Source organism: Carcharhinus amblyrhynchos, chromosome 7, assembly GCF_965287045.1.
Source record: "Carcharhinus amblyrhynchos chromosome 7, sCarAmb.v2.hapA, whole genome shotgun sequence".
In the NCBI taxonomy this organism is placed as follows: Eukaryota; Metazoa; Chordata; class Chondrichthyes; order Carcharhiniformes; family Carcharhinidae; genus Carcharhinus; species Carcharhinus amblyrhynchos.
The window spans coordinates 9,691,783-9,705,904 of record NC_137330.1 but is presented as its reverse complement, the minus strand read 5'-3'; the positions used below and the strand labels follow the sequence as shown (position 1 = coordinate 9,705,904).

At 45.1% G+C, this 14,122-nt stretch overlaps 1 protein-coding gene across 2 annotated transcripts in view; it reads right to left on the bottom strand.

Moving 5' to 3' along the window:
* Nucleotides 1–267: 267 nt before the first annotated feature.
* The window catches only part of ppil4 (peptidylprolyl isomerase (cyclophilin)-like 4), a 47,133-nt gene continuing 33,278 nt past the window's right edge, over nucleotides 268–14,122 (bottom strand). The window contains exons 11-14 of one of the 2 annotated variants that reach the window (XM_080191932.1): nucleotides 8,182–8,278; nucleotides 3,785–3,923; nucleotides 1,743–2,020; nucleotides 271–1,354 (exon numbers count right to left, since the gene is read on the bottom strand). In XM_080191932.1, the coding sequence (XP_080048058.1) occupies nucleotides 1,784–2,020; nucleotides 3,785–3,923; nucleotides 8,182–8,278 (473 nt within the window). In that variant the 3' untranslated portion in view covers nucleotides 271–1,354; nucleotides 1,743–1,783. Of the gene's footprint in view, nucleotides 2,021–3,784; nucleotides 3,924–8,181; nucleotides 8,279–14,122 lie in introns of both variants that reach the window. The other variant, XM_080191931.1, reaches the window with a different exon arrangement.

The window sequence follows — 14,122 nt, the reverse complement described above, 5'->3', positions numbered from 1 at the left end:
GTCTCACAACTGTTGTCATATGTAAGCAGGATTTTAAAATATAGATAATTGTTTTAAAGCTCACTTCAGTTTTAACATTGAAATATCAAAGTCATAAATATTATTCATCGTATATCTAAAGGTCACAAACATCACTTCAATTTTTTAAATTCATTTGAGAAGTCTGATGAGCCATACTTAAGTTATGTTAATAACTAACTGCAGGCATTGAGGACTTTAATACCTTGTTCAAGGCTATAAAGTATGAAAAGGGTAAATCCAACTAATTAATTTGAATTGCTGGAGCAGGAAAAGGAGTCTTTGGATGATGATGATGCAAAAGCAGACTTTCAGGCTCAGTATTCAGGGAGTGCTGCATTGTTAGACCAAGATGGTCTCTACCCTTCCAGGTGGGTACAAAAGCTCCCATGGCACTACCACTTTGCTCTATGTAAGAGGTTAGAGTGTGCAAATTCAGTGCCACATTTTCCACCATACTTCAAAAATGTACTTTGCAATGGCCTGTGATTGTGAATGGTTACATACAAATGAAAATGCTATGGGATGTTACAGCAACCTGACACAAAGCAGAAGTAATAATTCACTTAGAACACAAGGAATAGAAGCAGGAGTAAGCCACCAGGGCATTCAATAATATCATGGCTGATATGCTGCCCTTAGATCCTTTTCTGTCCCATTTCCCTATAGCCTTCTATTCCTCGATCTATCAAATATTTATCCACCTCTATTACATTCTTCTAATGATCCAGTCTCCCATCGATAATATATCCTGTGCAAAGCCCGTCCTCACCAAGTTACTTACAAACCATCAGCTCCATTCATCAGTGAATTCACCAAAGATTCTTCGACAGCACGTTCCAAACCCACAACCACTTTCACCTAGAAGGACAAGGGCAGCAGATAAATGGGAACACCACCACCTGCAAGTTCCCCTCCAAGCCACTCACCATCCTGACTTGGAAACATATCGCCTTTGCTTTGCAGTCACTGGGTGAAAATCCTGAAATTCCCTCCAGCATTGTGGATCAACCCACAGCACATGGATTGCAGCAACTCAAGAAGGCAGCTCACCACCACCTTCTCAAGGACAACTAGGAATGGGTAATAAATGCTATCTAGCCAGCGATGCCCATGTCCCACAAATGAATAAAACAAATCAGAGGGATTAAAATATGTACCAAGCACCAAGCTGCCAGGAGTGTCGTGTCCCACAAAAGTAGGAAATTAAAACAAAAAAAATTGACTGCATGGTTTATTAAAATTTTAAGAAAGCACAAGTATTTCAATCACAATTGCACGAGATGGTTTCTTTCTTCTCAGCCCCACACTCGCGATCCGTCCAACCATTCTTACCCTGGAGTAAGGACAGGGAATAGGTAAGTCACCTGACTCATCTCCTTTTCTCACCGCTTCTCACATCATTCTCTCCGGTCCCACCCCATTCTCTCCCTCGCTCTCTGGTCCCACCTCATTCTCTCCCTCGCTCTCTGGTCCTACCCCATTCTCTCCCTCGCTCTCTGGTCCTACCCCATTCTCTCCCTCGCTGTCTGGTTCCACCCCATTCTCTCCCTCGCTGTCTGGTTCCACCCCATTCTCTCCCTCGCTGTCTGGTCCCACCCCATTCTCTCCCTCGCTCTCCGGTCCCACCCCATTCTCTCCCTCGCTCTATTCTCACCCTCTCCGTTCACACTCCATTCCCTCTCCCTCTGTTCTCACCCCATTCTCACACTCCCCGTTCTCACCTCATTCCCTCGCTCTCCGTTCTCACCCCATTCCCTCATTCTCACTCCATTCTCTCTTTCGATCTTTTGGGACTTCTGCTCCTTCTTTCCTCTGCCCTTTCCCGATGTCTGGATTTCTTCTTACTCCGGCTTCGCTTGTGGTGATCTTTCTCTTGGGATTCACTCCTGCTTCGGCTTCGATGTCGGTCCCGCTTTTTGTGACTCCTGTCTTTTTCCCTGCAGTATTCATCAGTGGGTGCAGTATTTCTGTGCTGCTGAATCTCCCTGTCAGCTGCTCCCTGTCAAGTTAACAAAGACATGTTTTCAGAAGATCCTGGGGTAACCTGATGAATTGATAGAGGGGGACTGTTTAGTCCCTCTTTCCTGCCTTGCTGTAAATCTCCTGGCCCATTGCTCTACTTATCCCATGAGATCACTTCGTACTCCCTTTGGGAGGCCGAATAAATCTAAGGAGCATGATTATTTTCCCTAAACTGAAGCTGTATCAACAGCAGCTGTTAACAGTTGAAGAAAATAATGGGGTTCTGAAATTATCATTTGCACATAGCAAGCCAAGAGAACCATCCAGAGTTTAGAGTTTTCCCTATCTGGGTAGAATAAATCGGGAAACATAACATTATTAGCAGATGATACAACAATAAGTTATTCTGATTACTTTGGTTCATTTATGTGGTCAGTTGAAGTTATATGCCAGTGAAGGTCGTCAACTTCAGGGGCTGATCTGAACACGTTAGCCTAGCTTGGAGCTTATTATAGAAAGCTGTGTACATCGACAGAAATTACAATCAGGTTACCAGAACTTTCCATCATGTGATTCGAGTATGATGCACAGTTCTTGTCTCCAGGATGTAGAAAGGATATTGAGGCTCATGGGAAGGATCATTGAATCCAGATAGTGCAGGAGAGGCCATTCAGCCCATCAAGTCTGCAGCAAGTCTCTGACAGAGATCTTAAACTGGCCCTCTCCCCTGCCCTATCCTTATAAATGCGTGTACTTACCATAGGGGTTTACAGCATGGAAACAGGCCCTTCGGCCCAACTTGTCCATGCTGTACTTTTTTTTAAAAACCCCTAAGTAATCCCAATTACCTGCATTTGGCCCATATCCCTCTGTACCCATCTTATCCACATTACTATCTAAATGTTTTTTAAAAGACAAAATTGTACCCACCTACTACCTCTGGCAGCTTGTTCCAGACACTCACCACCATGGCTAATCCCATCCAACCTACACATCTTGGGATACTAAGGGGCAATTTAGCATGGCCAATCCACCAAACCAGCAAGTCTTTCAGACTGCGGAAGGAAACCGGAGCACCTAGAGGAAACCCACACAGATACAGAAAGAACGTGCAAACTCCGCACAATCACCCAAGGCCAGAATTGAACCCAAGTCCCTGGAGCCACCAAAGAAAATTAAGAAATGATACCAAAACATAGGTTATAAAAATAGGGAGAGATGGAATAGGCTGGGTTTCTTTCATCTGGAAACAAGAATGTGAAGGGTTGACTGATGGAGGTTAAGATTATGCAGAGGTTTGACAGTAGTTTAGAATGTGGGGGAGACCAATACTAGGGGCCCATATATATAAAATGTAGTCATTAATAAATCTAAATAGAGATTTTCACAAGCAACTTCTTTAACCAGGCTGCAGCAAGCATGTGCAATTTGCTGCCTCAAAAACAGCTGGGGCAAATTACACAAGTACATTTATGGGGAAGCTCAATAAGTACATGGGGGAGAAAATAGAAGATTATGCTGATTGAGTGGTGTTGGAGGAGGCTCAACTGGCGAGCAAACACTGCACAGGTGCATCCGACTGAATGACCTGTTTCTGTGTTCTGTCCTGTACACTTTGTTACGTAATACGTGCTCTTCACAGAAGCTCCAAATCAGGGGGACACATTTCTGGCCCAATGGTGCACTGTCCCACAACCAGCACGTGCTCTGCCGCATACTGCCAGCTAAATACAGAGATTTTCAAATGAATAAACAGACCTATAATGAAACCATGAAATATTATTCTTGGTTAATTTGCTACCTTGCATTTTGCTGCCTTCACTCTGTCACCTTCTTCCTCTTCGGAACGCCGATGATGCCGTCTCTCCTTGTGGTGTTTCTTTGAATGTCGGTGGCTTCCACTTGTCTCAGCCTCATCCAGTAACAACTCATATTTAGAGCTATTTTTATTAAGGAACAATAGTTGGATGGAGTGCAAGCTAAATTTCTGAAGGAAGAATTTACAGGTTTTAGTTATGGCTGATGCATCAAGTGCTGGTGATGGGAAAAACAATCTCAATCTCAAAGCTTTTTGATTTTCTTTTCATCTATTTCCCTTGATTTCAAGTAAAGGATTCCCTCCAATAGTGGCAGGGAAAATATCCTCGAGACAGAGTCTCTAGTTTTGTGTGTTGTTTATGGTGATAATCAAAGAATCCCTACAGTACTGAAGGAGGCCATTCGGCCCATCGAGTTTGTACTGACTACAATCCCACCCAGACCCTAACCTCACACATTTACCCTGCTCATGTCCCTAACACTAGGGTCAATTTTAGCAGGGCCAATCAACCTAACCCACACATCTTTGGACCATGGGAAGAAACCGGAGCACCTGGAGGAAACCCATGCAGACACAGGAAGAACATGCAAACTTCACACCTGCTATGACCCGAGGCCAAAATTGAACCCGAGTCCCTGGCGCTGTGAGGCAGCAGAGCTAACCACTGTACCACTATATGGATCATATGGTTTTGCTGAAGTAGGAAGTGCTGAATTAAACTAATTTTAATGCTGTTTCCAAATGAATTGTGCAATACGAAAGATCTTTAATACAACGCAGTAACTGATCTTCCAAGTTACATCATAACCTTTGTGATATTCCTCCAGCTATTACAGTTTTGTTGCTTTCAGCTAATAGCACCAGCAACAACAACAACAGAGAGATTCAAAGTCAAATGATGAGCCTAGTTCTCACCTCTTTCTTGCAATATGTAACTTTCAGCTCAAGGAATTGGTCGACAGGCCTTTTGATGTCTGAGAATTTACTAAAAATATGTAAAATATTTCTGGACACAACTGCATTTCCTTTTTACCAGGCATTATTTTGTTTTGTGAAGTCGAGAGAAGACCCAAGTATGATGGACTTTAAATGGTGACCATGATGTGGAGATGTCAGTCTTGGACTGGATTGGACAAGATGAGAGGTTACATGACATCAGGTCAAATTCCAAAAGGTTTATCTGAAATCACAAGCTTTTGGAACGTTATTCTGAAAGCTTATTGACTTCAAATAAATCTGTTGGACTTTTACCTGGCATCGTGTGACCTCTCATCTTGGACTTCAAAATGGGGATATTTAAATAAATTAGAATGACGCTTATTTTTCTTCCATTTTAGAGGTTCAGGGACGCACTTGGGACAGCTGAGTGAAGACAACTTGGGCTCATCAGTTCAGCAAATGGACTGAGTAAGCACTTGGTAAAGCAGGGAAGCCACAGGCCAGATGAACAAGCATACAAAGAACAAAGAACAACACAGCACGGGAAACAGGCCCTTCGGCCCAACGAGCCTGCGCCGCCATTACGGGTCACTGGGGTCGATAGACTGTAGAAGCACTTTGACTGAATGAATAAGTTGGTGGCCCAAGGATCATTCAGTTTAAGCTTTGGAAGGAGCAAGTAGACTGAGGATCATTGAGGTTATTCGTGCTACTGAACACACAAGCCAGGAATCACCAAACTGGAGTCACTGACGTTTCCTATTGCAAAAGGGCAATCTATATCAAGAACTAGAATTTTAATTATGTACGCATCAATATTTTTAAACAAAGTAACCAGTAAACAAAATGTGCAATTGATGAATGGCAGGATTCCATTAGACGCAATAACTGAGGAAGCATTGAGTTCTTTTCAATATGAAAACTGCCTCTCAGTCACTTCTCACTCCAAATGTCAACTGTGCGCACATACATTGAGATGACAAAGCTCTGTTCTTCACCAACGCTGCTTTGGTTATTACATTTAATGTCTCATTTCACTTAATAAGTTCTGTTTCATTAAATCATGAAATCTTATAGCACAGGAGCATATTTGACCCATCATGCCTGTGTTCTCTCTTTGGAAGAACACTCATAATTAGTCCCGTAACTCCACTCCTTTGTCCATAAGCCAGCGAGTTCCTCATCCTGTCCAACTAACCTACGAAATTATTTATAGAATCAGCTTCCATCACCTTTTCAGGTAATCATAGAACCCTACAGTGCAGAAAGAGGCTCTTCGGGCCATCAAGTCTGCACTGAACACAATCCCACCCAGGCCCTATCCCCATATCCCTACATGTTAAACCCACTAATCCCTCTAACCTACACACCCCTGGACACTAAGGGGCAATTTCTTAGCATGGCCAATCAACCTAACGCGCATATCTTTGGACTGTGGGAGGAAACCGGAGTACCCGGAGGAAACCCACACAGACACGAGGAGAATGTGCAAACTCCACACAGACAGTGATCCGAGCTGGAAATCGAACCCAGGACCCTGGAGCTGTGTAGCAGCAGTGCTAACCACTGTGCTACCGTGCCACCCCAACATTCCAGATCCCTGCAACTGTGAAAACTTCTCAGTTCCCCTCTGGATCTTTTGCCAATGATTTTAGAAATCTGTGGCCTTCAGTTATTGATCAACTCCCCAGAGGGACTAGGTTTTCACAATTTACTCTTATCAAAATGTATCTAGAAAACCTCCGTGTGGTCATCTCTTACTCTTCTCTGTTTTAAAGAGAATATTGTCTTAACTTTTCCAATCATGCCTGTCTACATCAATGGTGATTAAGTGGAAATGATTGAGGGCTTTCAGTTTCTTAGTGTCCAGGTCACCAACAAACTGTCCTGGTCTCTCCACGCCAACGCTGTAGTTAAGAAAGCCCACCAACACCTCTACTTTCCCAGGAGGCAAAGGAAATTTGGCATGTCAGCTATGACTCTCACCAATTTTTACAGTTGCACCATAGAAAGCATTCTTTCTGGATGTATCACAGCTTGGTATCGTTCCTGCTCTGACCAAGACCGTAAGAAACTACGAAAGAGTTCAAAACATTGCCCAGTCCATCAAGCAAAGCAGCCTCCCATCCACTGACTCTGTCTACACTTCCCTCTGCCTCGGGAAAGCAGCCAGCATAATCAAGGACCCCATGTACTCCGGACAAACTCTTTCCCGCCTTCTTCCATCGGGAAGAAGGTACAAAAGTCTGAGATCACGTACCAACCGACTCAAGAACAGCTTCTTCCCTGCTGCCATCACACTTTTGAATGGATCTACCTTATATTAAGTTGATCTTTCTATGACTGTAACACTATATTCTGCAACCTCTCCTTTCTTTCTACCCTGTGTACTCTATGAATGGTATACTTTGTCTGTATATCACACAAAAAATACTTTTCACAGTCTACCAATAATTGTGACAATAATAAATTCCATCAAATCAACCTCTCCTTATAATTGAAGTCACCCATACCTGGTAATATCCTGGTAAATCTCCTCTGTATTCTTTCTAAGGTTTTCCTGAAACGTGCTGCAAATTCTCCAGTTGAGGTCCAACTATAATATAATATTTCTGACTGCTAAACAAGTCCAAGGATACTTGTTCAAATGCAACAAGATCTGGACAATATCCAGGTTTGGGTTGACAAGTGGCAAGTGACACTTATGCCACACAAATGCCAGACAATGACCATCAGCAACAAGAGACACATTACCCACTGAATACCCCACTGTCAACATCCCTGGGGTTACCGTTGACAGAAACTCAATTGGACTCACCACATAAACACAATGCCTACCAGAACAGGTCAGCAGCTAGGAACTCTGCAGCAAGTAACTCACCTCCTGATTACCTGAAGCCTGTCCATCACGTACAATGCACAAGTCAGGAGTTTGACGGAATACTCTCCACTTGCCTGGATGGGTGGGGCTCCAACAACACAAGAAGCTCAACACCATCCAGGACAAAACAGCCTGTTTGATTGGCACCACATCTATAAATATCCACTCCCTTCATCACCGACACTCAGTAGCAGCAGTGTGTGCTACCTACAAGGTACACTGCAGCAATTCAGCAAATATTCTTAGGCAGCACCTTCCAAACCCATGATCACTTTCACCTAGAAGAACAAGGGAAGCGGATATATGGGAACACCACCATCTGCAAGTTCCCCTCCAAGTCACTCACCTTCTTGACTTGGAAATATATCATTCCTTCAGCCTCTGGGTTAAAATCCTATAATTGCCTAACGACATTGTGCATCAACCCACAGCGCATGGACTGCAGCAATTCAAGAAGGCAGCTCACCACCACCTTCTCATGAGCAACTAGGGTTGGGCAATTAATGCTGGCCGCCAGTGATGCCCATGTGCCACGAATGAATTAAAAAAAAAAGGATACTCCTGTTTAGGTTGTATTTTATCCTTCAGGGTAATGTTGGAATGTTTGCTAAGGTCCTTCTCATACTCCTTAAAATCTTCTTTAGTGTATTTTGCACCTGTGAGTGTAAAGGTTAAAAAATTGAAAAAGCAGGCTAACAAGAATTATTCTACAACATATGGAATCATACATGTGTTACAGTAGAGGCCATTTGACTCATTGTGCGTGTCAATGCCAACTTATAAGTTGCTAAGAAGTTCATAAGATATAGGAGCAGAATTAGGCCATTCGGCCCATTGAGTCTGCTCTGCCATTAGATCATGGCTGATATGCTTCTCGTCCCCATTTTCCTGCCTTTGCCCCATAACCTTTTAACCCACTACAGATTAAAAATCTGTCTAACTCCTCCTTAAATTTACTCAATGTCCGAGCATCCACCGTGCTTTGGGGTAGCGAATTTCACAGGTTCACAGCCCTTTGGGAGAAGGGGTTTCTCCTCAACTCTGTTTTATATTTGTTAGCCCTTATCCTAAGACTATGACCTCTCGTTCTAGAATGTCCCACCAACAGAAGCATCCGCTCCACGTCCACTTTATCCATACGTTTTACCATCTTGTACACTTCAATTTGATCTCCCCTCATTCTTCTAAATTCCAGAGAGTATAGGCCTAAACTATTCAAACACTCTTCACATGACAAAGCCCTCATCCCTGGAATCAACCTAGTGAACCTCCTCTGAACTGGCTCCAATGCTACTGCATCTTTCCTCAAAGACAGGAACCAAAATTGTGCACAATACTTCAGGTGCGGGCTTACCAATGCTCACTGCAAGATCAACTCAGCTAGTCCCACTTTCCTGCTCTTTCTGCCAACCTGGCAATTTTTCTCCTTTTAGGTGTTCATCCAATTTCTTTCTGAAAACTATAACTGAATCTGCCTCCATCACTCTCCCAGATCCAAACCATTCGCTGTATTAAAAGGCTTTTCCTCATGTCACTGTTGGTGATTTTAAGTCACCTTATATCTTCTGGTTCTCGACTCTTCCATCAATGGAACAGTCTCCCTGCCTACCTCTGTCCTAGCCCCTCAATTTTGAACACTTCTATCAACTCCTCTTAACCTCCTCTTCTCTAAGAACAAATGCCTTAGCTTTTCCAATTCATTCACATAACTTTCATATCTCATCCCAAGAATCATTCTCGAAAATGTGTTTCGCACCCTCTCGTGCCTTCACATCTTCCATAAAGCATGTTATTGGAGTTCTATGAGGATGTTTTTGTTTCTGTCTTCACGGAGGAGGACGTGAATAATTTGCCGGGTGTTAGCGATGGAAAGGTGGTAGGAATGGAGGGTCTTAATGACATTACTGTTACTAGAGAGGTGGTGCTCGACAGACTGGAGTGGCTGATTGTGGACAAGTCCCCAGGACCGGATGGAATGCATCCGAGGGTTCTGAAAGAAATGGCGGAGGTTATAGTGGATGCCTTGGTGGTTATTTTCCAGACGTCGCTGGATTCCGGGGAAGTGCCGGAAGATTGGAAAACGGCTAATGTTACGCCGTTGTTTAAGAAGGGTGCCAGGCAAAAGGCGGGGAATTATAGGCCGGTTAGTTTAACGTCTGTGGTAGGTAAAATGTTAGAATCCGTCATTAAGGAGGAAATTGCGAGGCATCTTGAAGGGAATTGCTTGATAGGGTGGACGCAACACGGTTTCATTAAAGGGAAGTCGTGTCTGACAAATTTACTGGAGTTCTATGAGGATGTGTCTAGGGCAGTGGATAGAGGAGAGCCGGTGGATGTAGTCTTTCTGGATTTTCAGAAGGCGTTTGACAAGGTACCTCACAAGAGGTTATTGCAGAAGGTCAGGGGACATGGAGTTGGGGGTAGGGTGTTAGCGTGGATAGGGGATTGGTTGTCAAATAGGAGGCAGAGAGTGGGGGTCAATGGGTGCTATTCGGATTGGCGGTTGGTGACTAGTGGGGTGCCCCAGGGGTCGGTGCTGGGGCCTCAGCTATTTACCATTTATATAGATGATCTGGAGGAGGGAACCGAGTGCAGGGTGTCGAAATTTGCTGATGACACCAAGATTGGGGGAAAGGCAAATTGTGCGGAGGGTGTGGAGAGTCTGCAGAAGGATCTAGATAGGCTGGGCGAATGGGCCAGGAAATGGCAAATGGAATTTAATGTTGGCAAGTGTGAGGTGGTCCACTTTGGTAGGAAGAATGGTAGGAAGGACTATTACTTACGTGGCGAAAAACTGCAGCAGGCGACGGTGCAGAGGGACCTTGGGGTCCTTGTGCATGAGTCGCAAAAACCCAGCTTGCAGGTGCAGCAGGTGGTCAGGAAGGCTAATGGGATGCTGGCCTTCGTAGCGAGGGGGATTGAATATAAAAGTAGGGAGGTCTTGCTGCAGCTGTATAGGGCATTGGTGAGGCCGCAGCTGGAGTACTGTGTGCAGTTTTGGGCGCCGCACCTGCGCAAGGATATTTTAGCCCTGGAGGGAGTGCAGAGGAGGTTTACTAGGCTGATACCGGAGTTGAGGGGATTGAGCTATGAGGAGAGGCTGAATAAACTAGGCTTGTACTCGTTAGAGTTTAGAAGAATGAGGGGAGATCTCATTGAGACGTATAAGATGATGAATGGGATGGATAGGATAGAGGTGGAGAGACTCTTCCCGCTCAAAAAAGACAGTAGGACTAGGGGGCACAGCCTCAAGATAAAGGGGAGGCGGTTTAGAACGGAGTTGAGGAGGAACTTCTTCACTCAAAGGGTGGTGAATCTCTGGAATTCTCTGCCCGTTGAAGTGGTGGAGGCTGCCTCGCTAAATATTTTTAAGAAGCGGGTTGATGGGTTCTTGATAAGAGAGGGGATTAAGGGTTATGGGGAGAGGGCGGGAAAGTGGAACTGAGCCACAACAGATCAGCCATGATCTTATTGAATGGCGGGGCAGGCTCGAAGGGCTAGATGGCCTACTCCTGCTCCTATTTCTTATGTTTCTTATGTGTCTAGGGCAGTGGATAGAGGAGAGCCGGTGGATGTGGTCTTTCTTGATTTTCAGAAGGCGTTTGACAAGGTACCTCACAAGAGGTTATTGCAGAAGGTAAGGGGGCATGGAGTTGGGGGTAGGGTGTTAGAGTGGATAGAGGATTGGCTGTCAAATAGGAGGCAGAGAGTGGGGGTTAATGGGTGCTATTCGGATTGGCGGTTGGTGACTAGTGGAGTGCCCCAGGGGTCGGTGCTGGGGCCTCAGCTATTTACCGTTCATATAGATGATCTGGAGGAGGGAATCGAGTGTATGGTGTCGAAATTTGCTGATGACACAAAGATTGGGGGAACGGCAAATTGCGCGGAGGGTGTGGAGAGTCTGGAGAAGGATCTAGATAGGCTGGGCGAATGGGCCAGGAAATGGCAAATGGAATTTAATGTTGGCAAGTGCGAGGTGGTCCACTTTGGTAGGAATAATGGTAGGAAGGACTATTTCTTACGTGGCGAAAAACTGCAGCAGGCAACAGTGCAGAGGGACCTCGGGGTCCTTGTGCATGAGTCGCAAAAACCCAGCCTGCAGGTGCAGCAGGTGGTCAGGAAGGCTAATGGGATGCTGGCCTTCATAGCGAGGGGGATTGAATATAGAAGTAGGGAGGTCTTGCTGCAGCTGTATAGGGCATTGGTGAGGCCGCAGCTGGAGTACTGTGTGCAGTTTTGGTTGCCGTACTTACGCAAGGATATTTTGGCCTTGGAGAGAGTGCAGAGGAGGTTTACTAGGCTGATACCAGAGTTGAGGGGGTTGAGCTATGAGGAGAGGCTGAATAAACTAGGCTTGTACTCGTTAGAGTTTAGAAGAATGAGGGGAGATCTCATTGAGACGTATAAGATGATCAATGGGATGGATAGGATAGAGGTGGAGAGACTCTTCCCGCTCAGAAAGGACAGTAGGACTAGGGGGCACAGCCTCAAGATAAAGGGGGGGCGGTTTAGAACGGAGTTGAGGAGGAACTTCTTCACTCAAAGGGTGGTGAATCTCTGGAATTCTCTGCCCGTTGAAGTGGTGGAGGCTGCCTCGCTAAATATTTTTAAGACGCGGGTTGATGGGTTTTTGATAAGAGAGGGGATTAAGGGTTATGGGGAGAGGGCAGGAATGTGGAACTGAGCCACGACAGATCAGCCATGATCTTACTGAATGGCGGGGCAGGCTCGAAGGGCTAGATGGCCTACTCCTGCTCCTATTTCTTATGTTGTCCAGAACTGGACGTAATACTTCAATGCTTTATACAGGCTCATTATAACTTGCTTACTTTTGTATTCTACGCCTCATTTATAAAACTTGGGATCCTGCAAGGAAGTTTAATTACTTTATCAACCTGCTCTGCCATTTTCAGTGATTTTTGCATACGCACCCCAGGTCCCTCCGCTCCTGCATCCCCTTTGGAATGAAAACCTTTACTTTATATTGCTTCTCTTTGTGTTTCATATCAAATGTGTCACCTCAGTCTTCTGTTGTGATTCATAGACATGATGTGGAGATGCTGGTGTTAGATTGGGGTAAACACAGTAAGAAGTCTCATAACACCAGGTTAAAGTCCAACAGGTTTATTTGGTAGCAAACGCCACTAACTTTCGGAGTGCTGCTCCTTCGTCAGAGAAGTGGGAGTTCTGTTCACAAACAGGGCATATAAAGACACAAGCTCAATTTACAAAACGATGATTGGAATGTGAGTCTTTACAACTAATCAAGTCTTAAAGGTACAGACAATGTGAGTGGAGAGAGCGTTAAGCACAGGTTAAGAACATAAGAAATAGGAGCAGGAGTAGGCCATCTAGCCCTTCAAGCCTGCCCCGCCATTCAAAAAGATCATGGCTGATCTGAAGTGGCTCAGTTCCACTTTCCTGCTTTCTACCCATAACCCTTAATCCCCCTGCCTACCAAAAACCTATCTACCCGTGTCTTAAATATATTTAGCGAGGCAGCCTCCACCACTTCAACGGGCAGAGAATTCCAGGGAATTAAAGAGATGTGTATTGTCTCTAGACAAGACAGTTAGTGAGATTTTGCAAGTCCAGGCAAGTCATGGGGGTTAAAGATAGTGTGACAGGAACCCAAGATCCTGGTTGAAGCCGTCCTCATGCGTGCGGAACTTGGCTATCAGTCACTGCTCAGCGACGCTGCGCTGTCGTGTGTCATGAAGGCCGCCTTGAAGAACGCTTACCCGAAGATCAGAAGCCAAATGCCCGTGACTGCTGAAGTGTTCCCCAACAGGAAGAGAACAGTCTTGCACGGTGATTGTCAAGCAGTGTTCATTCATCCTTTTTGTAGTGTCTGCATGGTCTCCCCAATGTACCATCCCTCGGGACATCCTTTCCTGCAGCGTATCAGGTAGACAACGTTGACCAAGTTATAAGTGTATGCACCATGTACCTGGTGGATGGTGTTCTCATGTGAGATGATGGCATCTGTGTTAATGATCCTGCACATCTTGCGGAGGTTGCTGCAGCAGGGTTGTGTGGTGTCGTGGTCACTGTTCTCTTGAAGGCTGGATAGTTTGCTGTGGACAATGGTCCCACTTCTAGACTTCAAACAACTGCACAACCTCAAACAGACTACTGTCCACAGCAAACTACCCAGCCTTCAAGAGAACAGTGACCACGACATCACACAACCCTGCCACAGCAACCTCTGCAAGATGTGCCGGATGATCAACACAGATGCCATCATTTCACATGAGAACACCATCCACCAGGGTACATGGTACATACTCTTGCAACTCAGTAAACATTGTCTACCTGATAGGCTGCAGGAAAGGATGTCCAGAGGCATGATGCATTGGGGAGACCATGCAGATGTTATGATAACAGGTGAATGAACACCGCTCGGCAATCATCATGCAAGACTGTTCTCTTCCTGTTGGGGAACACTTCAGCGGTCATGGACATTTGGCTTCTGATTTTTAGATAAGCGTTCTCCAAGG